Source organism: Euprymna scolopes, chromosome 6 (genome assembly GCF_053919585.1).
Source record: "Euprymna scolopes isolate OS-2025 chromosome 6, ASM5391958v1, whole genome shotgun sequence".
Lineage (NCBI taxonomy): Eukaryota > Metazoa > Mollusca > Cephalopoda > Sepiida > Sepiolidae > Euprymna > Euprymna scolopes.
In genome coordinates, this window is record NC_136487.1 from 83,350,086 (window position 1) to 83,375,341 (window position 25,256).

Genomic DNA, 25,256 nt, shown 5'->3' on the forward strand with positions numbered 1-25,256 from the left:
TACACAGAGACAAGATCTAGCAAAAAGCTAGTTTAAATGGTTAAGGTTTACTGCTGTGCCACACTCAAGATAGGTCACACCTTTCTCACTCACACGTGTGTGCATGTGTGTGTGTGAAGGGAGGGTAATAGGCATCAAAAGTTAATTCTTAGCCTTTTATTTAGGGTAATAACAAGGGATGCTTTCTGGGAAGTGTAGTTCTCCTGTGGCTGGTTACAATATTGGGTGTGTACCAGACTATCTGTCTTAACCATGAACAGGAAGAGTTCCTCAGAACCGGACCCAAATTCTTTAAAAAGTGTTTTTGTTTAATTCTGTGTGAAATTGATGATCTCATGCTTACATTTTTTTTATGAAAATCTATTATATAAATCTCACCTGTCTGTTTAAATGTATGTATGTATGTATGTATGTATGTTTTTAATCCTTCAGGGAGACTAGCCGCCCTCCTCACCAAACAAGTCTGGTGGGGGAACCCTGAAGGATTAAAAACAAGACCTTCCAAAGGGCGAATGAACTCTTTTTCTGGGTTAACGGCCAACTAGCACCGTGTATATTTGTGTGTGTGTATATGTGTATTGGGGTAGAGAGGGCTCCCGTAAGACGTGGTGAAGGCAACCTTTCTAGGAGAAGCAAATTTCTGATTTAAAAAACCATAAAGCGGAAGACCAGTACCCACATTAAGCTGGTCTGCAGTTTAATTTGTTGCTGGCTATCTTGCTCTTGCTTGTTGCTGGATCTCAACATTTTGAACCGAGAGAGAGACTTAGTTGTCGTACAAAGCTAAGACTCTGTAACATCATATTTATATAGATACTCCCTCAGACATTTGGGCTCATGGATTTTAAACGTCTGAGGGAGTGGCACTCGTCTGACAAGACGTTGCAATCATCATGTATGTATGTATGTCTAAAACTTTTGACAGAGGCGACGGATTTTCACAAGATCAGTATCATTTTGAAGCTCGACGTCTTGGACAACAAATGTTGAAAAATTGAGCAAAAACATTAATTCCTTCACTCTGAATTCGGCCGGTCGATTTTTTTTGACAACATTTTAGCAAGTCATCGTCACTGTTGAGTTCGGTTGATTTAAATGCTTTTGACTTCAGGTCACGGCTAAGACGTCAGATTTTCTTTCATTTTCTTTTCCGCCTTCATGTCACGGATTCGAGCCTGCCTGCCTACTACCACTTTGTTTTTTTTAACACCTCTCTTCAGCCTGGCTGCCTACTGTTGTTTTGATTCCCTCTCCACGCTACTACCATTTTTTTTTTAACACCTCTCTCCACATTCATGGGTTCGAGCCTGCCTACTACCATTTTTTTTTTGTTGCTCAACACACACCTCCAAACACCCGGGCAATGCTGGGAACTCAGGCTAGTTACATAATAAGTGGCAAAGAATGTGACTTAGTTTGTAAAAACTTGACTTTCATAACCAGACAGTAAGATGGTCATGGCATTTTATACCCAAAGGTCAAAAATTATTGTAACTTCACTTCTCTTACAGTAGCTACCCAATGATGGCTTGAGAATCTATCTTATCATTTCAACATGATGAGAAGGAAAAGAAATAGATCCATACAACTTTAAACTTTAATTTGAAATTAAAGACTATATTTTTCCAGGGTTATCTGGAACATCAAATACCTTTGCATAAATACTTTCTTTGCTTATATATTGCTATGGGATGAGCTGACCTACCATTTCAGGAATATTGGACTTACCCAGAGACAATAAATAATAAAGAATCACCCCCCCCCCCCATAAAAGGAGAACATAATACCTGTGAATGGCAACATATACTTTACTACTCCCACCCTACAAAAAGTGACATCTATGACAACAACAGAACAGATACATTACCCCAACCTGCTTAAAAGAGGAAGGTAATTTCTAGAAGGATGACTTTAAGACAACAGAACTAATATGACACTACCCACCTCCATTAAAAGATAATACAATAATAAATTAAACAATTTTTTTTTTACATTCATGTAAAAATCTCTAGCCATAAAAATATTTTTAAGATTTCTTGTAGTAAAGTGTAGTAGCTGTTTTCAGTATCTCAGCAACATCAGATGTTTTCCTATTGATGAAAAAAATGGTGTATGTAAACGAAAATATAATAACACAAAATTACGACTGTATATTAAAGAATGTTAATTTATTAGAAATTAGTTTATAAAATAAATATGCAAATTAGGGAGATCCAAATGTGTGTTGTGCGTGTTTGCAGCATACTATATAAGTAGTATTACAAAATATTATGTTGTTGTATCATGGAATTGAATAAGCACAACCTGTTTTGATGTTAATACAGCTCGAATAGATTGAAAAATACTTTTACATTTATTCATTTACTAGCTGTTAAAATGTGGTATTACTTGGGATTAAAACAATATGGATTTTCAAAAAAATAAAATAAAATATGCATCAAGTGCACTTGAAAGCCAAATTACAATGCAATTTGACAAAAATAAACAAATATTTTACTTGTTTGAAATTTATATTTATTTATAAATTTCAAACAAGTAAAATATTTGTTTATTTTTGTAAAATTGCATTGTAATTTGGCTTTCAAGTGCACTTGATACATATTTTATTTTATTCAAATTAAATCAATGCTTCCATAATGGAACTCACACTCCGACATTAAAAAAAATATATTGATAGAGATGGCTATGATTAAAAAAAAAATGGAATCTTAAGATGTTCTGTGCAATCTGCTAGCATATGAGCTATATACAGATGCTTGGTTATTCGGTAAAGTTAAGTCTTGATAAATGTAATTGCTGCTGCTGCTTCTATTGGTTTGTCAGTTATTATTTAGATGTGCTACGATTTAAAAAAATTTTTTTTTATTCTTTTTCACCCCAAACAAGGCATATTGCCACTTGGATGTGAGGGACTACTAATTGAGATTGTGTCCACAGGGAACAACATAAGGAGTTGAGCCACAAGGACTACTCTCATAACATTTAACCATCTGCATGTTAGTACAGTCAAAAAAGCAGGAAATGGGTAAATTCCAAAGTCTAGTAGTCTGTGAGGAAAAAACTATTAGAGTAGAAGACTACGGACCTCAATAGTAAAGAGGTGGGATTTTGTTGCTTGTCAAATTAGTCAAGAGTATGTATGTTGAGCAGGCACAAGTTCTATGAGTTCATTCGAGCACATTCCATTAAAGTAGTTGTAAAACAAGCACAGGAATGCAACATTGCAGTGATGGAACAAGGATTGGAGTTTGGCCAATGGTCTGAGGCCTATTAGATTTAAGACTCTTTTTTGGACCTTTGTGAAATAATAATAGGATACAACTTTATATGACAGAAAGTGAATAGAAATACACGTTTTTGCTACCACGGGTCAAGTTACCACAAAGTTTCCACAAAGAAAATTTAAGGATCAGAATAAAATATTCAGTTTATAGGTTGTATGTTATCAATGAAAATATGTGAAATAAACAGGCTCTCCCTATATGGGGGTATATATTCTTTTTAGCCCCCACTGAAATAGACAGGCTCTCCCTATATGGGGGTATATATTCTTTTTAGCCCCACTCCTAAAATTGAATATATAATGTGAAAAATAACAATTAAAAGATTATATGGTGTTATGGGCTGAATAAAAAGATAGGGTTCTCTATTCAATCCCAGGCAATGCTAGGTCACATACCCAGTGTAAATCATATTATTACCTCCCCTGAACAAACTTCTTAGTCTCTTTACCACTAGGCATGAAGATTATTTAATTTCCTATCCTCTCTACTGCCACTATTGCCATATTTGTTTGTGATTAAAACGGTCCCCATAGAATTTAATCACAAACTAACACAATAGTGACAATAGGGAAGAATTGGGAATTAAATAGTATCTCTGCAACTAGGCACAAGGACTAATAGATTGAGTTTTTAGTATTTGATCAAGGATCAAACCTCTGTTTAACTAACAAATTTTATTCTTTGAATTTTTTTTATTTCATTATTTTTCCTACATTATAAGAAAGCTATATTACACTGATTTTGAGCACTGTATATTCCTTGTTGATATATATTTTACTGTTTTTACTTAATGTGTTGAATTTTTCTGGAGGACTCAACATGATTTAGTTTTTGTAAAAAGAACAAAATGACAAGGGGTGATGATGATATTATAATAAACTAACAGGATTACCTGGCATAGTCTGGGGCAAAAGTGTAACATATCTACCTCTCTCTATCTGTCACTATCTCCCCGCTCCCTTTTTCTCCTCCTTTCTTCTTTGCCTATCTTATTTCTCTCTCATTGGACATATACACAAACAGCAGAAGGAGTCAACATAATAGAATAAGAAAAATCAGAGTTACTTTCCTTATGTAAATAAAATGACTGAAAAACCAAGGCCCCCTAACAAAACCTGGGTTAGTTAATCATCAAGGAATGGATTTTTTTTTTTAAATTTTAAATATTATTGCAACAACAATCAAGAAAATACCAACTTTATTGGTATTTTTTTTTTTATAGACCTTAAATTCTAGCTGGAAACACATATATATATATATGCATACGTATATACAGATAACTACCCTTTATATGATAGAAATCATAATTGCTTTTGTTATGTTGATTAATCGGATTATTGTTCTTATCAAAAGTTTTTCTTTGGCTCAATTTTTCGGGATATCTATATTAATTGTTAATATTAGTGAAAAAAAAAAGTGTTCTACAAAACAGAGGATCGATACCCATGGGTATTTTTTTTTTTTTTTTTTTAAATAAACATGATGTAAGGGTTAAACTCTAAGAAAAAAATTTTTTTTGTTATTGTGAAGTTACCTCCCATGGGATGGACATATATCATGTTTTCTTTTTCTGAGCCAATAGAAAACTTTTAACAAATATCTTAGTGATCCCTAATGATTGAATCTTCTTTATAATCTACGGAACCATCCCCAAACAAACGGTTCAAATTCTTGTAATGCAGAGCCAACCGTCTTTTCACATTAGTAGAAAAAGAAGCATGTTCTCAACACCCGAAGAAGGTCGCAGGTTGTTGTGACCGAAATGTGCTAATAACACCCAAGTTGAGAATAGTCCGATTAATCAACATAACACAAGCATAAATATAGATGTTTATTTAAAGTATTAATGATTTAATAGAAGCATTACAATAAAGTACTAACACTTATATACTTATATTTAGTTGATATTTCTTTCACGGTTTTAATGCAAGAACCCTTTTCTGAACTGATCAATAGCATGCCTAAAAGAGTTCTGACATTAAAAAATTCAAGAGATGTCAAATATTAGTACCCGTTTTGTAATTCTTTTGCTTTAATTACAATCTATTTTATTTGGTACTTGCATTTTTTCACTTATAGAGCAATTTATACATGGTTCGGTAAGAACATCTATTGCAGGACTTTCCATCCAAACCTTTCCCCCCACACTTCGTCAGTCAGTCAGTTTTTGAGAGTAAAATCAACAAGACATAATATTTCTTTTGTCGTCTCTCACCATTACTTGGTCAAGAGACAAGATGAAAGACTAGGACTTAACCATTCTTTTATAACACATGCATGTCTACTGACTCAACATATTTTGTATTTCTGTTTTTATAACTCTTTCCATACCATGTTTTATATGTTGATGAAACTCTAGTAATAAAATTGATTTAAATAAATGGTTCAATTCCATATGGATTCCCTGACTTCGACAATATGAACGTGAAGAAGGTTAGAGGTTACAGTAGTTGAAATGTTGCAAGAAGAACATCCAAAATGAGAATAATAGTCCAAATGATCCAAATGATCAATCCTCATTACACAATGTATAAAACAAATTTTTTTTTCTGGTTTGAATTACAATAATGTTTTCAAATAATTTATAAACTGACTGGTTAGAACTTCCTACATCTCTGCACACTCTCCCATTATAATTTGGGGGATTTGGCTTACAGCGTTTGTCTTCAAAGAATTCTCATCCAACTCTGAAAATCTTCCAGACTGCAGAGTTCCAAACAGTTGAACATTTTCTTCTAAGCTAGAATCGCTGTATCTGAATTTGGAAAACCACCTTCAAACTATTCATTCAGATGCAGGACTTTCACCATACTTTTCAAACAGTTTTACAAGTTTCTGGTTTCACCTTTTTCATCTCTTTCTGTATTTTTCCCTTGAGATATATTTTTATTAATGTTTTTTCTATTCATGAACAGCTTAAGGCATTTTGTGAAAATACTTATGTTACAAAATAAACCATGTAATGTGATGTCTTCTGGTTTTCCTAGCTTGCTGCATCATTCTGCCAGACACAAGAGTTGCCAAGAGAATTGTATAGCTCTGATAGTGAAGGGTAACCAAGCTTTTTTTTTTTTTTTTATTAATTTTGTTGGTTTCCACTTACAGCTTTCATAGAAACAAAAAGCTTGAAAGAAAAAAAATCTGATTCCAAATTAAACATTCACTAGAAAGAATTCATGTTTAAAAAAAAAGCATAAAATACTGAAAATGCAATTTTTGAAAAAAATAAATAAATAAAATAAAAAGTAATAAATATATTGACCTCTCTTTTTTTTTTTTGCTGTGGGATGTAACCAGTCAGGCTAATAAAACACTATAAGGTGTGCTAATATTGAGTTGAACCAACTTAGTTCAGACATGTTTAAGAAAGGGCTACCTTATTGCTAATTGCCTGAGGCGCCCTTCCCAGGGAATACCAGCAGGGTTGCTCAGGCAACTTTTCAACTTGATATCTGACCGTATGTATAACTTCCTGAATAGGTAAATAAAACAAGTTAGGCCAACATTACAGACATTATATAAATTATCTAAAAGACAGAAATGTCAAAATTTGTCAGCGCTTTCTATACAACCTAATAAAATAAGATGCAACTGTGTATGCATGCACAGCTGTTTATCTACAACTTACTTTTAGTAGGCTGTTAGACCTAGGAACATGAAACTTAGTAGGAAGGGTCTCTTACCTAAGCAGAATGTCTGAAGGTTATATAGATATATTTTTTTCTTATAAAGGAGTCGCCAAAGGAGCATGATGTTCCCTTCACCCTGAGTTTTTAATAGAAATTTATTTGTAGATAAATTATACAAAATTTTATAAAGTTTATAATTTTTAGATCATCTAGTGTGGAGCTAACACCAGAAAATTAAACATTTTCTAAAACCATAATTTCAGTTGTATGAACTATTATTTTTACTAATTCAAATTTACAATATAAACAATACTTTGAGATAAGGACACTAATCCTTATTCATTTGACACGGTCACATTCTTTGCTATTAACTCTTTCATTCAGTATTCACTTCCACACCAAAGGAATTGAAAACAACAAAAAAAAAAGATGAAAAAAGAAAAGGTATTTTACTATATCTTTATTTGAAATTCTGATGAAGTATATTTGAAAATTAAACCGAAAAATAAAATTAACAATACTCAGCTGCACTGTTTAGTGTTCTAACGGCTTATTAATTCTAATAATTCAAATTATCAATATAAACAATGTTTTCTAAGACGGGGATACTATTTCTTATTTTGACACAGTTCTCACCATAGCACTATATTTAGATTGTTTTGAACAATATTAGTGACTGATACTTCCCACCCACACTTATCTAGCCTTAATGATGAAGAAGGCTAAAGCAAACCACCCTCTAGAGGAGATGATCAAATGAAGATATTAATTGAGAATAACTCACACTAAACTTCTGAATTAGCAGAAAGGCTTAGGCATATCAAAATCCACCATTTAAGACTATTTAGGAACATTTCAGACAACCTGAAAATTAAAAGTGGGTGGAGGTTGGAAATCTTAACAGTTTACTATATTTTAAAAACTGGATAATCAGAAGCACATTTTTCATATAATTAGCATTACAAATCATCGTATGAAAAACAAACTGAATAATTTCTCAGTAAACGTAGAGTTACGTCCCTTAGAGAAGTCCCTCTGTATCATGTTTTTTTGTTTGTTTGTTTTTCTAACATTTTAAACATGTTTTTTTTATTATATTTTTTATGCCAACTTTGTATAACAACATTTGCCTCTGCAACAAGAAATATAAAAAGGAGTGATTAAAAAAAAAACAACAAAAATCACATGCATAAACTTACCTGTTGGAATAGGAGTTTCCAGCTTCCAACCTAATGAACGTTCCACAGCCATTTTCCACCGATTGAATCGATCGTCGCGATCTGAATTTAAAACAGAATATTATGTAATCAATTCTTTGTTTGAAGATAACTTTTTAAAATATAGCAAAAAGTACATTAATATTACTTGATAGTTATTAGTGTTGGGACGATTTATGAGAATTGGAAAAATCGTAAATTTTTTTAAGCATTGGAAAACAATTCTTGTTTGTTTTTGTTTAAAACTTAATTTTCAATTGCTGGTACTAATGATTAAAAAATTGATTTTAAACTACCAGTAAAATTAAAATCTATAGATCACACCCTCACAAGTGTAGTTCTTACATTTGTAAAAATACATGCACATATTACATGAATTTTTATGGTAGTCCCTTTTACTATCAACCAGGAAGGTGCAGACCAGAAAAGCACTATGATTTTGCCTTCTACCAGAAAAACACTAGGACTTCTACTAAGGATACTTAACAAACTTCATTATCAGTCAGTTCTCGAACAAACCAAGTCTGAAAGAGATCCTACCATCAGTGCTCAATCCCCTGGGCACCAAACAGGCTAACCAAAAGGTAAGCCCTTCAAGAGCTCAATATTGAAAGACTGGGTTACAAGGCTAGATAACAAAAAAATCTAATTAATTGGAATTCTTTTTGGAGATGAGTAATTTGTATTATTTATCCATTTATTTATTGTGGACTATTATCTTCATCTTTTAGTTGTTGTTTTATGATGTTTCGGTCAATTATTCCTCTGGCCTATTTCACCCCTTTGGAGCCTGTAGCACAGTGGATAGAGACGTTGAATCTCTATGGTTCCAGGTAAGCATTGTTTAAAGACAGCAGTTTCAATCCTACCCAAAGTCGGCCAAGACCAAAATGTGGGGAGATGACAACAACTATGGAAGGCAGTAATTGCTGAGGATAGAGTTAAGAGATTCAGCATTCCTATCCCGTCGTAGTTAAACACCTGATGAAGATCACCACCAGATCACTGAAGTTAAGCAACAATGAGTTTGACTAATACCAAATAGGTGACCATTTGGGAATACTAGGCATTATATAGTGTGGCAGGACAGCACTACTGTTAAAGGAAAGTTAGGCGCTTCTTTCCCTCTGCTAGTTTGTGAGAGACTCTTGGGTAAGGTCAAAAACCTACTTTAACCTCCCGATCAGGGTAATGTGAGGTCATGGAAAGCAGGTGACTGATGTAATATGGAAACAATCAGGAATAATTCTGTTCATGGTTTTATATCTAGTTGTGCTGGGCAGAAGATCTCTTTGGGTACAGTGGTCGGTTCAATCGCCCAGTATGTGCACTGCTCGGACAGAAAGAAACTGCAATCTACTGTCTGTACAATTGTAAAGAAAGCTGTGGCAACATATCAAACACTTTCGAGAAAACAGCGTGAAAGGGGTCGATCAACAATAAATTCACGAATGCCTCGAGGGAGAGAGATAGATAGAGAGTCATAGTCGTCGATACCTGAACCAGGCAGGACACCACTTGAATGAATGAATCTTTAACAAAATGGTAAAAAATAACCATAAAATTTGATATTTAGTGTTAAGTAACTGACCTTTAGATGGGATCGAAGGCACAAAGGTGTCAGTGATGGTTTTAGAGGCTTTTGAAGGGTCCAAATTCCAGACATTGATTTCTTCAGCAGAACCAGCAGCCATTGCAGCTCCTAATGCTGTAGTTTCAGGCATAGAAGGACGAACTAAAAAAAAAAAAAAAAAAAAAAAAAAAAAATGGATAAACTCATCATTTTTTATAGATTTGGGAGGAGGCAGTGAGATGGTTAACAGGGGATCGTTTTTAAAGTGGTAAAAATTTAATGTTTTTCCTCCAAATTCTGGATGCTTCTATAATATTATAAATTACATAATTTCTTGATACTCTTCAATACCCCCATGCTTCCGTTCATTCTTGAAAGACAAAAGATACCCCTTAGGAACAGTAGCGCGTGTAATTGTGAGGCAAGGGTTGTGCAATCCCCAACCACACCTCTCCTGAATCAGCACTGTTTGAGTCCAGTGGCAAGGAGAAGACCAGGACGACTGGAAACAATGCTGAGATAAGTGGAGAGCACATACAGCACCTGAAAGTCCCAAATGGTCACCCATTTAGTACTGACCAGGTTCAAAATTGCTTAACTTTGGTGATCCAATGGGAACCGGTGTGTCAACGTGACTATGCCGTATCTCTTCAACACAATGGATGAAGAAATAGCTTTTTTTTGTGTGCGTGTGCTTCCTATAATATGATGCCATTAAAATAATAATTTTTTTTTAAGAAAGAGGAAATACTTTATCCTATAGTGATGTGTTGAAGGAAGCATAGAAAGCAACCTATATTTTTTAATTTAATATTGGGTGTTTTTTATAATTTTATCAATATTTTTATTTTCAAAAATAAAAAAAAAAGAAATTAAAACTAAATAAAAGGTATATTTTTAGTAACATGAAAGACCTCCAATCTATGAGCAAGGATATTTTACCAAAAAAAAAAATTCAAGACCAAAGTTTAAAAAATTTTTTTCAATAACAAAAATTTTTTTTCAATAACAAAATGGCTTTATAACAGATTTTTGCTCAATTTTCAAATAAAAAATTTAAATGATGTCCGAAAAGAACTTCTCTATTTCCACTATATTTCTTGGCATGCCACTTTACTTAAAGTTCTGAATAATAAAGGATTGCTTCAATCACACCGTTCCATGACAACAAAGAAATACTACAACAAAAGTAGAAAGTGACCTTAATAAAAAACAAAGATAACTTTTCACTAACATGAAACACCTTCCGTCTTTGACGAAAAAATTTTTATCTGAAAAATTTAAGATCAAATTAAAAAAAAACAAATTTATTTTTGTACATATTTGCATGTTAATCATGGCTTATAACAGACTTTTCCTCAGTTTTCAAATTTTAAATTGTTCACTATCAAAAATCCAAAAACAACAAAATTATATCTTATATCTACCCCCACCTCTGCTACACACAGCCACATAAAAAAAAAACTTCAATTGGGGTAATGGTGTCTCTTATTGAAGTTTTCTTTTTCTATGCATATTTATATATTTAAAGTGTAACAGGTTATCTGTCTATCTACGCTTATTTCAAAATTCATTATGGTGGTTAAATTTGTTGAATATTACTCGTTACTGAACTCGTTCACTCCTTTTAATAATATTTTTAAAGGGAATAGATTGAGCTCATTGAATTCAAATGATTGAAATAAAAAATAGATAAAAATAAATAACAAACATACTACGAGGTGCCTTAAATACGCTTCCAGACGTTTTTTGTATGGGCACTTTTATGAAACTCTTGTCCCCTTTAAAGTAATCTTCTCTGGATGCAATGCATTTGTTGTACCGTTCCAACATCTTTTGGAAGGCCTCATAGAAATCATCTTGTGTGAGCATGTCAATGACCCTTCTCACAGCCTCTCATCTTAATTGTCTCATAACGACAGCCTCTAAGGTTTTCCTCGAACTTAGAGAATAATCAAAAGTCACAGGGAGCAAGGTTTGGACTATAGGGAGGGTGAGAAAATGTATTCATACCCATCTTGGTCAAATTGTTTGTAATTTTCTCTGAGCACCCCTGAGACAAACTTTGCACAAATCTTCTGCATCTTCAGCTCCTTGCGAATAATTGTGCGTACAGTTCCCACACTGACATCAAACTTTGCACTTACTTTTTCTATAGACACATGACGGTTCTTATCCATGAAATTCTTTATTTGGCCAATCAAGTCTGGTGTTCTGACTTCCTTACTTCTCTCACTCTTATCATAGTCCCTTACAGACTCCCTGCCTTCTTTGAATCTCTTATGCCACTCAAAAACTGATGCCCGATTCATGCAAGATGGTTCAAAAGCACTCTGAAGCATTCCATACGTTTCTGTGGCATTTTTTCCAAGTTTTAAACAGAATTTTATCGCATATCGTTCTTCTAAAGTGTCCTCACGTCCAGATTGCAGTTTTGACATTCACCAGCTGTGACAATCATGCCTTTAGTAGGGTGTATTCCAATTCCTGCTGTAGCTGTTCATTTGAACCTGAAATCATAAAAATTGGTCAGTCATATCAAAAGATCTATAGCAATAACATACTGAATTTTCAAGAGTCTACAACAATTTTAAATACCTGTACATAAAGTTCAGAAACTTATTTAAGGCACCTTCAATTTTTAAGCTTTTGAAAATTATCTTCATTAACAGAAAAGTATCTTTATTTCTTTTTTTTTTTTAAATCGCTTCTTGCTTTTTTCTTGAAAACTCACCGACATTCATACCCAATATGTCAGCTTGGAGTTGCATAAGGAGGGAATTGACAGACATGCCACCATCAACCTGTAAACTTTTTAGAGGAATTCCACTGTCACGGTTCATGGCATCAAGAAGCTAAAAATAAATTTTTAAAAAAAGTAAAATATCTTTTTTCTGTAAATGAAAATTTTTTTTGCAAAATGGGGAAAAAAAAAAATGGAAAGAAAAAATTAGAAATAAAAAAGAGAATTAATAGCAAGAAGAGAATAGAATATCAACTATTTTTAAATGTAGACATCACAAGTTTTTCCCTCGGCACCAAAATTAATAGAGTCTAAGTCATTTCAAAAATGGCTTTTTCCCTGTGGATTACAATATGATACTAGTCCTGTGTAGTTTTAAAAGGTTCACTCTCCTAGGCTTTGCCTTCTCTCTTAGAATATTGCTAATCACCTGAAGTGCTCCTACCGGGGAATGCAGACAGGGTTGTCCAGGTATTTTTTTGTGGGTCAGAGTGCTCCTCTTTGAGGGTGCTGACTTTTCAATCCCACTTTCCGACCCTTGTGTCACATTTCTTGCTGTAGGAGAGAAATAAACAGTAGTGATGGGACGATTTAAAATTTTTTCCCGATTCCGATACAATTAATGATTCTGTTCTAAATTCCTAAACATTTGATTAAATGGTTTTTAAAAAGTTCAAATGATGGTAAACCCTTGTGTAATGTCTGCATATATTTTGCAAAACATAAAAAATACACTTGGGAGGGAGATGGAGACATATATTACAAGAATAGATCTTTATAAATATTTTTCTCATATTTTCCTTATAATTGATTTTCATAAATTGGTATGCAAAATAAGAAAACAGTGTAGGAACAGAATGGTTAACAAAGTCTGTTCCCATGTCAAGGATGAATTTCTACATAATGTTATTATTTAGAAAACCATTATTAACATGGGGATGGAGAAGAGCTTTGTTAACTATTCTCCACCTTCCTGCTACGAATAGTGGGAAGGTGGAGAATAATTAACAAAGCCGTTCTCCATGTTTATATATTTTTTCTTAATTAAAAAGTTGTTTATATATTTTTTATATAATTTATATAAGTTATGTTTATATATTTTTTTATGTTTATATATTTTTTTACGTATAATTCTTGTATAATTCATATAATTTTTTATAATTTATATAAGTTGTTTAGTTTTTTTTATATAATTTATATTTTAATTCATAAAAATTATTATTATGGTTGATTATTAGATTGATTTACTTTACTGTACAAAGAAAACCAAGATAATAATAGTAATACTATCAGTGAGTTAAAGTGCTAAATATTTATTTCTATTCATTTATTTTTTTTATCTATTTCTGTTTTATTTATAAGTAGATTTCTTTTTCATTAATTTCTATTTTATTTATAACTTTTTTACATTTTATTTCATTTATAAACTGTATATATAAATACTTATTTCAGTGAGTGTGATGCAAAGCAAGATTTGATTTTCTTTAAAGTGGAGTATTTAGTTTGTATATTAAAAGCTTCTAAAATCCTAAGTCGTTTTTGCAATTAGACCTGTGTAATATTTGACTATCATTACTGATACTACTTGGATTTATATTGTTTATACATTTATATTGAAACTCCGGTGCTTTTCTTACCTCTCTTGTCTGGAAACAAACAGCTTCTAATGCAGCTCTTGCAATATGAGACTTTGTCGTAAACTGAGAGAGACCACAAATGATCCTAAAAAGAAAAAAAATGGGCATAAATTTCAACGGATAAATAATTATGCTTCTGAATATTTTAGATGTGGATTAATAATTTGTACTATATCAAGTGCTATTTTCACAAGGTTTTGGCCAATGTAATCTCCAATCTTCTTCAGGTGTCTTTTATCGGAAATCATTCTGTTGATCATCACCCCTGTGGATTAAATAAAGTGTTTTATTTGAAATTCAATGCAGATTCCCTAGGTCAACAGAAAGATTCTCTAAGTTCAACAAGAGACATCTGAAGAAGGTTGGAAGTTACATCAGCCGAAATGTAGTGAAAATAATGCTCAAGATGAGAACAGCAGTCAGAATAATCCAAATAATTGGAGATAAATAATTTCCTTACAGAAAAAGAGTAAAAAAGATACATGGGTTAAAAAACTTTTTTTTCTTTTGTGTCTATTCTCTTAAAAAACTAATGGAGGACATTATGAAAGAGACATCATTTTGTTTAGTATCTTTTGATATTATTTTTGGTGATTTGCCTATATCCTATATAAGAAAGTAGCCAAGAACTTTTTCCATTTTTTTTTTTTTTTTTTTTTTTGAAAAGAGAATAAAAGTGAAACGAAAAGAACAATTTTGAAGTTTAATTTAATGGGAGAAAAAATTCACAGCGGAAGTCTTTTGAAAACATATCTTTAATTTATTATTTATCACTAAAAAAGTATTTTGAAATGGGCAGTTGAAGACAATTGTATGAATAAAGATGTTTCTTTTTCTTTTTCTTTAAAACAAATTTAATCATACTTTTGTGCTTTTATTTTTCTTATGGTTATGGGTGTTAATTTTTCTAATCATAATGACATGTTTTTAATAGAGATGGAATATCTGAATAAAGAAGTGTCATTTTCGCAGGAGTCTAAAGTATGATTTTGTTTTTAAAACTAACAATCGAAGCCAGGTTTTATTTAAAAAAAAAAACAAAAAAAATAACCAGGTTCTTAAATCAAGAGTCAAACTTTTACAGCCTTCAACTGACTCCCCCACCTCAGGTTTTTATTATACGTTGGAAACAAATTGAAAACAAGATTGAACACTCACCCTCGTGCGTCTGATCGCCAGTAAGGACAGAAGAGACCGGAGAAAGCAGGAACAAAATAACAACCATGAGTACTGTCTACTTCACTGGCTAATTGTTCTGAATAAACCAAAATATAAACGTTATTTTTGTAGTTGGGACAATTAATTGTAATTGGGAATCGTAAAAATCATTTGTTTGGGGTATCATAAAAATTTGTGCCTATTTCCAATGCCAAAAATGATTCTTTTGTTATTTTTGTATTTATTTTTGAGGGGGAAACCTTATTTTCCATTACTGGTACTATAATAATAAAATAATAAATATTTATTGATTGTAAACTACCAGCGAAACTATAATCTATATATGACCTCCCCCCCCCCCACACATACACACTAGTGTATTTTTACGTTTAAAAAATTCTATACACATATTACCCGAGTTTTTACAGTAATCTGAAAATTTAAAAAAAAAACAACAACTTTATAGCTAAAAACTAAAATCGAAGATTGTATCAGAATCGGGAATTTACAATAGAATCAGTAATTGTATTGGAACCAGAAAAAAATATTGGAATCGTTGCATCCTAATTACTTCTTTAGTTTCATTAATATTACACTTCTCTTAGTCCATCAGATCCATTTTTTCTTGGAAACTACAAGACCAATTTGACTGAAATTTTGTATGGACCTTTGAAATAGTAAGGTGCAGCAAACTAAGTATTATGGTATTTGTTTGATACACAGTTAGAGATTAACAGGGATCAGTATTTATGCAAAAAATGAGCACAAATTTAACTATATCCAATCATCAAATTGGCACAAAGCACTCATTCTAAGTCTATGGGTTTTAATCTTTGCTGGTTTTTAATTGGCAGAAACTCTCGTACATCTATAATCACTCCATTCAAAAAGTAAGTAAAATTAGCTTAATCTATATGGCATTAATCATATTGCATTTTCATTCTTTAATTTTTCAAACTTCAGAATCATTTTTGTAAGCAAAGCTAGAAAATATTTCTACATTTTAAACTTATATTTTGTTTATAAACAACTCGCTTCAGCATGTCTTCTCTCCTTTTTAAAGAGCTTTATTATTTAATTAAATAATAATGATTAGAGTTTTTTTTTTAAAATAAATTCTTACTTTTTTTTTTTAAATTAAAATTTAAACATATCATGAAATACTTTTTTTCCCAATTCATATCTTAAACGGTCTTTATTGTTCTGGCTCCTCTTACTATATGAGGGATGTTCCAAAAGTAATGGCAACTATATTTTTTTTTATTCCATCCGAATCCTGAAGAGGGGATTGCAAATTGCATTGTTATGATGACTGAATTTATGCATTCATGTAGCAATACACATGAAAAAATTGAAATGGCTTAAAATATTTCAATATTGGTATACATAGAAAGAGCCTGATGAGCTAAGAAAGAATCTTTTTAAAATTTTAAAATCTGATTAAAACTAAGGAAGTTATGACTATTTTTGTGCCTCACACGTTTGGATATTTTCCCCCTCTTTAAGACCATATGCGTTTCATCACATTTTTTACACAGTAAAAATGTCATATCTTTGTTAAAACACAAGATTAAGTAATGAAATCTGCAATAAATGTGCATAAATATGCTGCAATTCCTTAAAAATGCCATGTATCCATAAACAGAAAAGTTTACAAGTTGAATTGTAACGTGCTTTATGTACAAAAGACTTGAATCTAAACATAGGACCATTTAAAAATGAATATATTGCAATATTTCTTTGGTATTATTGTAGATTAACACCATCTGTTTAACCCCACCCAACTCATTCTGACCACCCCTCCAAAATGTGATTCTACCTTTTTAGGCAATTATGTATGAAATGTCATGAAAAACTTTAATGAAAGATAAACAAATTATTTTAGAATTTAATGTAAAATAATTCCCCATTACAGGTCATTCTAGTGTTTTAGGGCAGTTAACTGTTTTTTTTTCTATGGGAGATAAATCCTGTATGCTTTTTGTTTTGTTAAGACAATTATTCCTGGTTTTAAGAGGGTTTCTATGCAATGAGAATATGGGGAGGGTTGCCATTTGGACTTTGAATTAATCATAGGGCTAAGGAAAATTATGTGTGAACATACTGAAGACTTGACAGAAACAAAACCAACAAAAATAATATTAGAGAGGGGGGCGGTTAGTTTCACAAAAATTTAATGTAAAATAATTCATCATTTCCAGGCCATTCTAGCATTTTAGGACAGTTAATTTTTATGGGAGATAAATCATGTGCATTTTTGTTTAAGGAAGGACCTATTGTTTGTTTGTTTTAGACGCTTGTATGTAGCTTACAGAGGTATTTTGTTGGGGGGGGGGGCTTGCCACTCGATCTTAGTGTTATTGTTAGGGCTAAAAACTGTTTTAGGAGGAGACTTGCCACTCATAACTGGGGTTAGAGGTGAGGTTAAGAGAGCTTTTTTCAAAGAGAGCATTCATCCATCACTCATTTACTGTTAGTGGTTCATAATTATTGGCTCTTGAAAATGTTATGGATTAAATTTGGAATATTACATTACTATTAAATATGTAAACTTGTGTCAAAAAAAAAAAAAAATGTGTGTGTATATATATATATATATATATAAAACAAATAAATGTTATGCAAAGCATTAAGCAAGATAAGTTACTTTTCTACCTAACTGAATAAGTTTTTACTGTTTTTATTTAATGTAAAATATATATTCGATTTGAAAAGTAGGTAATATTCAGCACTACCCGAAAAGAAAATATGGCCGCAATTTCTATTTACATTTTTCAAGTCCTGATAATCACTTCAAAGTAAGAAATGAAACAAAATGGTGAATGAAATTCATCCAATAAATGTCATGGTAACATTTATTGGGTGGGTTTCATTCACCATTTTGTTTCATTTCTTATTTTGAAATCTTTGAGACTTCAAAAATGTAAAGAGATATTGCGGACATTTTTCTTGTTCTTTGGTAGCGCTCGCTCAACACTAATTTTTTTTTTTTTTTCTAAATTACATTTTCACCCAAACAAGGCACATTGCCACTTTGTTGTAGGGGGCTACTATCAGGGATATAGGCATCAGGGGTACTGTGTAGGGAGTTGGGCAGCAAGATGTCGGTTCACGTTGCACTTGAATTTCTCCATGTCAGTACGATTGGGGAAGCAGGGACCCGGAAGAGAATTCCAAAGTCTAGCTGTCCTGGGGAAAAAACTACTGGAGTAGAAGGCTTTCTTACATCTAGGGATCTCTACTGTGAAGGGGTGGGATTTCGCTGCTTGTCAGGTTTGTCGTGGGTATTTACATCGAGGGGACACAAGTACTTGCAGTTCGTCAGAGCATTCACCGTTAAAGTACTTGTAGAACCGAATAAACATTTTACATTAAAAAAAAAAATAAAAAAATAAAAAGTATCCGGTTAGGTAGAAAAGTAACTTATCTTGCCTTTGATAAAATTTGTTTTCGACAACTTTTTCGTACCTCTATGGATTGTAATACCGAACCATTACTTCATTTTTGTTGTCTTAACTGCAAAATGCTGTTTCAATTTCAAATAAATATCTTACAGAAAGTGTATATATATATACATATATATATATATATAAATAGTGTGTACATTTGGCCGGTAAATAAGTCAGCAAAAGTTATATTTAGTTTTAATTTAATTACGAAATTTCGAAGAAAATTCCATAAATTTGTTGATTTCTATTTTCGAGGTTGAAGGTGTTTATTCCATAGGCCATTTATACTATGCTGGAGCAGGTCGTAAAAATACCTTTCGCTTAATAAGTAGAAAAAAAATAACGAAATAAAAAGCTTCTTAATTGTAGTTTGATGTGTTTTCTAACTGCTTTTAAAATAGAATATTGATATAGATTTTTAGGGTTTGTATTACTATACACAGATTCGAAAAAGTTGTCAAAAAAACAAATATATAACAAATAAATGTTATCAAAAGTAAGATAAGTTACTACATTTATATTCATATTTTCATGTCTTTCTTAATTCGTTCTTGAATAAAAATTAAAGAACGCGTGTTGTTTACACTGTGCTAATGCTACAGCTGCTGCTGCTACTAATATTAACTTCATTTGTCCAAATTCGAGAATTAGAAACGTTTTTTTTTTGGAGGTAGGTTCTTTTAAATTATTATCAATTACGGCGGTCCTACTCAACATACAATAATACTTTTAATTGATAAAGATAGTAAAAAGATTGATTTACTTACTAGTGGGTGTCCAAAGAAATTTTTTTTCAAAATGTTCGATACTCGTCATATTAAAGTCTTATTTTTAACATAAAAAAAAAAAAAAAAAAAGAAATGGTCAAAAATATTTCGGACACTTGACAGTATTAAGATTAACACCTCTTTTGATTGTTTCCCAAATTTCATGACGAAATTCTTCATACAATCACGGTAGGGGCCTTTAGAAAACAAGGAGAGTCATTACAAAACCTTACCGAAAATGCCATTTTATGATGACGTTCACATTTTTAGCACTTTATTTACTTAAAATTAAAATTCTTAAAATATATAATGTACATTTATTTATTAATTCATGTGAAAGTATATTCATTTCCAAACAAAACAGTAGTAATTTGAAGACTTGAAGTGCTTTGGTTTAAAAAATATGGCTATTTTAGTAGAACTACCTTGAAATCTGTGATTATCCAAAGCGTTTTTTCTGTCCGAGTATATTACTACATTCATGACCTGAACGTTTCATCCCTCTGTTGAAGATATTGACAATGTAAGGCTCTAATAAAGCAATCCCTGTCATGGATGTACATCAGAAGCAGAGATGTGTCATTGAATTCTTGGCAAAAGTGCATAGAGAATGGTGGTAATTATGTAGAAATAATCTGGAGCACAATAGGTTGCTCGTTTAATAATACCACTTCCGTCTTTGTAGTTCAACTTTAAAAAAAAATATATAGGAAGTTTTACTTTTGGAATGACCCTCATAGAAAATGATGTCATTTATAGCATCAGATCTATATCAATCTCTATTTATATAAAGTTAGGTATGTGCATAAATTTATATATTTCTATGTATAGGATTCTCTCCTAAACTAATTAACCAGTCATTATGAATTTTGGAACACAACTGCTAGGTGTAAGGGTGGGTTATTTGGGCTATATTTAGTTTAACTTGGTTTTTGGTTGGTATTTGATACTTCCAATTTTTTGTGAAATTTCAACAATAGGTATCTGACATTAATTAATAAATATTTTCCAAATCTTAGTTTATTTGAATCATTTGTAAAAGGTTTTAGAAGGCATAATATAGGTACATCGCATTTAAAAAAATGTTATTTTTAAATCAAACATTTTAGATTTGCATTAAATTTAATCCATAGTATTTAGATAACAATTAAGCAAGATTCTCTGAATTTTAATTTCTTCTTAGAGCTCCTTAAGCTTAAGCTTTAAATTTTAGACATTTTGTAGAATCTAATGTAATGTATTTTGATCTAAATTAGAATAGGGATTCTAGACATGAGGTTTAGATTTTAATCTTCATAAAGGGATATAAAAGTGGTGCAAAATGGTTATGTTCATGAAATTTATTTTACCCATCCTAGTTCAATATAAGATCAAACTCTTTCAGAGAATAAACATTAATGTGTCTATAAATATTCAGTATGAGTTATCCTTCTTGATGATATCTTGTTCAGAGGTGGCACTAGCAGCTAATTTATGATTTTTTTTTTTTTTTTTTTTTTTTACAAGGAAGTCACTACTTATCAAGGCCCGAAGATTACTTGAGGATAAGGTGGTAGTATAGTAATCGTTAACAGTGTAGATTTGGTAGAATTTGGATTATTTAAGAGGACAGCTTAACAAGAACTTGTTTACATTGGACTTGAGGGCTACTATATTTTAATCAGCAGGGAAGTAGGCCAGTGGAACAGTGTTTCTCAGGCAGTCAGTTCTAGGAAAGAAGCTTTATTCATGGAATCTGCATTTAGATTTAGGCACAGAGTGGAGAAAATTGTTGATAGTGGCTGTAGCTAGTCGAGTGTTTTTTTTGTGAAAGTTTGACAAAGGTGGGTATAGATTGGAGCTGAGACAAGCACTTGCTATGAAAATAATGATAGAGCCGAGCTAGTTTCACAACATCTCTTGTGTGGGGAAAAAAGTTGTAAAGAAAAGAAAAGGGCATCATCTACTAGGTTATGAAGTTGGTTTTGAACTATATGATAGAACTATTGGGTGATTTGAAGATAAATACTAACCTGGTAAAGTAGGTATATTAAGTGAATGTGCAGTTACTGAGAAATATTGATAGTAAGAAAGACGATGAGTAGTAAAATTAATATAACATTTCTCAAAGTAACAAAAGAAAATTACTGTTAAAAAATTACTTACCAATTTCTGCTGAAGTTTTAATAATTCCAAGATTGTCCCTTAACCATTGTACACAGGCGCCAGCAATAGCAATAGCCCCCTTTAAAATATCAAAAAAAATGTAAGAAACAAAAACAATTAGTGACTAAATGAATGAGAAATTGAATTACAAAAAATTCATTTTGTAGGAATTTGTAACTTATTGTATAAATAAAACAAAGTACGTAAAATTATCGGCACTCTTTCACTTATGCCTAGTAAAGTCGAAAGTAAGTTCTCTAAAAGGATCATATCAGTATTTTACACCGTCACTTGATTAAATAAAGTAAACGAACAAAATATACATGTTTATATACTTATAACTATTTAACAGAAAAAGGAAACAATTTTTAGAAAGTGTATTATTGTCTTAACAGAAAAACAAACGGTATTTTTTTTTAGATTAGATCCACCTCCACAATTTTCTTTTAAATGACAACTTTTATAGGTTTTCGACTATGCTAAATACGAAAATCACATTGAAATTTTGCAGAAATAAGTAGTTATCGAGATATAAAAAGTTGCATTATGCATCGTATTCTTTGGCGGCCATCTTTTTTACACGCATGCGTGCGATAAACAAATCTACTCATCTATGACTGCCACTGCATGCGCGGAAAAAGATGGCCGCCAAAGAATACAGTGCATAATACAATTTTTTATATCTCGATAACTACTTATTTCTGCAAAATTTCAATGCGATTTTCGTATTCAGCATAGTCGAAAACCTATAAAAGTTGTCATTTAAAAGAAAATTGTGGAGGTGGACCTAATCTGAAAATTTACCAAACAAACAAAATAAAACAAAATAAAATCTGAAGTAATGAACCACATAACAAAATATAAATTTATACAAAATAAAACAACTATGAAAATTAAACAAAGTGTATTGTTGTCTTATGCTTTTAATAAATAATAAAAATATTAAAACCACAAAACATTGCTGTGCGTAATAAAAGAAAACATAAAACTAAAAATATTTATATATTTTTAAATACCCTATTTATTTTAAGTTTTAAAACTTAAAAACTTTAATAATTCGTAATATCATGATTTGACGGTGTAAAATACTGATGTGACCCTTCTAGAGTTGTCAAACTTTGCCGGGCGTAAGTGCAAGACTGACAAGTTATCATAATTATTAAGAACAGAATGAGAAGGAGGGACAGAATGAAAGAAACAAAAAGAATGTAAAAAAAACAAAAAAAAAAAACAGATGAGTAAAAAAGGCGAAGAAAAATGAAATTTAAAGTAGAAATACTTTTTTTTTTAGTGTAGATAAAGGAATTCATATAAAAGATGGGAATAAGCATAAAAAGTAAAAAGAAGGAATTTGGTTGTTTGCTTGTTTTGTTTTACTGCATATTAACCCGTTTCAGGTTATCTAATGCTGAATCCAGTCATTTATGTAAAAGTTTTTATGCTTCAAGTTCTTTATATATCTTCAAACATTTATCCATGGTGTTTAGTTTGATTGTTTTGTAGAGGAAAATTGTGATCTTTGTTTTTGGCTTTGCACAACATGATTGAGTTTTGCAAAGGAAAAGAAGAAAAAAAATAATAACATCAATGTTTGGTACATTTTAGGTCACAGGAACCCAGTATATTTAGATAGCCAGATCTGGTAGCATCAGGAGAAATGAATAAGGGAAGGAAAATGAAATAAGTGTAAAAAAGAATAACCATGAAAAGGAATATAAAAAAATAATAATGAACAAGAGAGAAAAAAAAGGTGTATGTTAAAAAAGAATGAGCATAAGAAAAGCAATAAAGAAAGCAAAAAGGATTAGTAAAAAAAAAAAAAAAAATGAATAAAAAAAATAAGAAAAACAGGTGCTTATTCAGATTGGCACTTAAAAGTTTTTAAAAAAATACAGAAAAGTCTGTATGAAGTACATAGCAGTTATGGTACAAGATTAAATATTCCAAAAAGTCACATAATTTGATCAAGTAATTTTTTTTTATTCAAGAAAATCAAATTTTACCCAGTGTCAATAAGGGAGGAAAAAAGTAGTGGCGATAGTAAAATCAAGGGCAGATAAAAAAAAAAATTAATGAAAATTGTTTTTTTTTTTTTTTTTTTGATGGAGAGGAGATAATGTTGGAAAAACAACCGAAACATAAGATTTAAAACCGAACAATAATTTATTGACATAAAACATTTCTTTTTTCTTTTTAAGAAAATAACATTTTCAAATGATGAAAACATTTTTTTTAGAAGAATATTAAAATGGTTTTGGCCTTCACTTATTTGTAAAAAAACAGCAAATTTGTTTTTAGAAAATTTAAAAAAAAAAAACAAAAAAAACTTCATCAATGTTTGTAATTTTTGGAATGTACCATCTTCATTCCATAACAAATAAGTACACAATAAAAGTTTTTCTTCAGTTTTGTTTATTGCCATAAGTGCCAATTTGAATAAGCAACAAAAAACAGAATAAGTGTTAAAAGGAAAAAAGTATTAAAAAGAAAACAGTGTGAAAAAAATTGGAAATATGCTAGGAATAGATGTAAAATAGAAGAAAAACTTGTCATTTAAGGTAAGATACATTGCGGCGGGTAAGGATGAGAGACATAGTACAAATAAATAAAGGTTAAAGGAAATCATTTCTACCTCAAGCGCATAAGTAACCGGTTTTCTTTTGCCTAATTGATAAGCAACTGTGGTAAGCAGACCATGGGAAGATTCGATTGGCTGAAAGGAAGATAAAGCCATTGAAATACAAAGAAATTTAAGACAATGAAATCAATTTTAAATTATTTTGACTGAATTATGAGAAAAGTATTGGTTTTACATAGTAATTAAAATAAAAATAACTAATGAAAGAAATAAAGAATTCACCTGCGAACCTGTGTTGTATAAAAGAAAGCAACCAGTCCCATATCTGAAAAGCAAGAAAAACAAGAAAAAAAAATTAAAATTAAATACAGAAGAAAAAGAGAGAATAGTAAAAAAATGAAGTAAAGAGACAAAAAAAGAAAGAGACAAAAAAAGAAAGAGACAAAAAAAGAAAGAGACAAAAAAAAGAAAGACATAAAAGAGAAAGAGACAAAAAAGAGAAAGAGACAAAAAAGAGAAAGAGACAAAAAAGAGAAAGAGACAAAAAAGAGAAAGAGACAAAACAGAAATAAAAAGAGAGAATGGTAAAAAATGAAGTAAAGAGACAAAAACGAAAGAAACTAAAAAGACAAAAAAGGACAGAAAAAGAGACAAAAAAGCAGCAAAAAGAAAATGAAACAAAAAGAAAAAGAGACAGCAAAAAAGAAATAGATAGGAAAAAAATAAAGATAGAAAAAAATAAAGACTGAAAAAATAAGACAAAAAGAAAGAGACAAAAAAGAAAGAGACAAAAAGAAAGAGACAAAAAGAAAGAGACAAAAAAGAGGTAAAAAGTGAAAAAGAGGTAAAAAGTGAAAAAGAGGTAAAAAAAGATAAAAATGAGTCACAAATGAAAGATAAAAAAAAAATATGGAGTGAAAACAATTTTTTTTGAAAGGGAAAAGAATTTTTTAAGACAAAGAATATAAAAGTATTTCTTTCATTTCAGAATTTAAAACCAAAATAAAAATCATAAAACAAAACAATTTTGATTACAACCTCATCATCGTGAGTCTGAATTTCATGTGTTCAGAAAC

The 25,256-nt window shown here is 31.0% G+C and overlaps 1 protein-coding gene across 9 annotated transcripts in view; it reads right to left on the minus strand.

Moving 5' to 3' along the window:
- The window catches only part of LOC145277737 (glycerol kinase 3-like), a 152,213-nt gene that overhangs the window by 19,822 nt on the left and 107,135 nt on the right, over positions 1–25,256 (minus strand). For all 9 annotated transcript variants that reach the window (XM_080129446.1, XM_080129449.1, XM_080129451.1 and 6 more), the window contains exons 10-17: positions 24,463–24,505; positions 24,235–24,315; positions 21,603–21,681; positions 15,242–15,338; positions 14,084–14,168; positions 12,438–12,558; positions 9,722–9,865; positions 8,113–8,193 (exon numbers count right to left, since the gene is read on the minus strand). In XM_080129446.1, the coding sequence (XP_079985572.1) occupies positions 8,113–8,193; positions 9,722–9,865; positions 12,438–12,558; positions 14,084–14,168; positions 15,242–15,338; positions 21,603–21,681; positions 24,235–24,315; positions 24,463–24,505 (731 nt within the window). The remainder of the gene's footprint in view (positions 1–8,112; positions 8,194–9,721; positions 9,866–12,437; positions 12,559–14,083; positions 14,169–15,241; positions 15,339–21,602; positions 21,682–24,234; positions 24,316–24,462; positions 24,506–25,256) is intronic.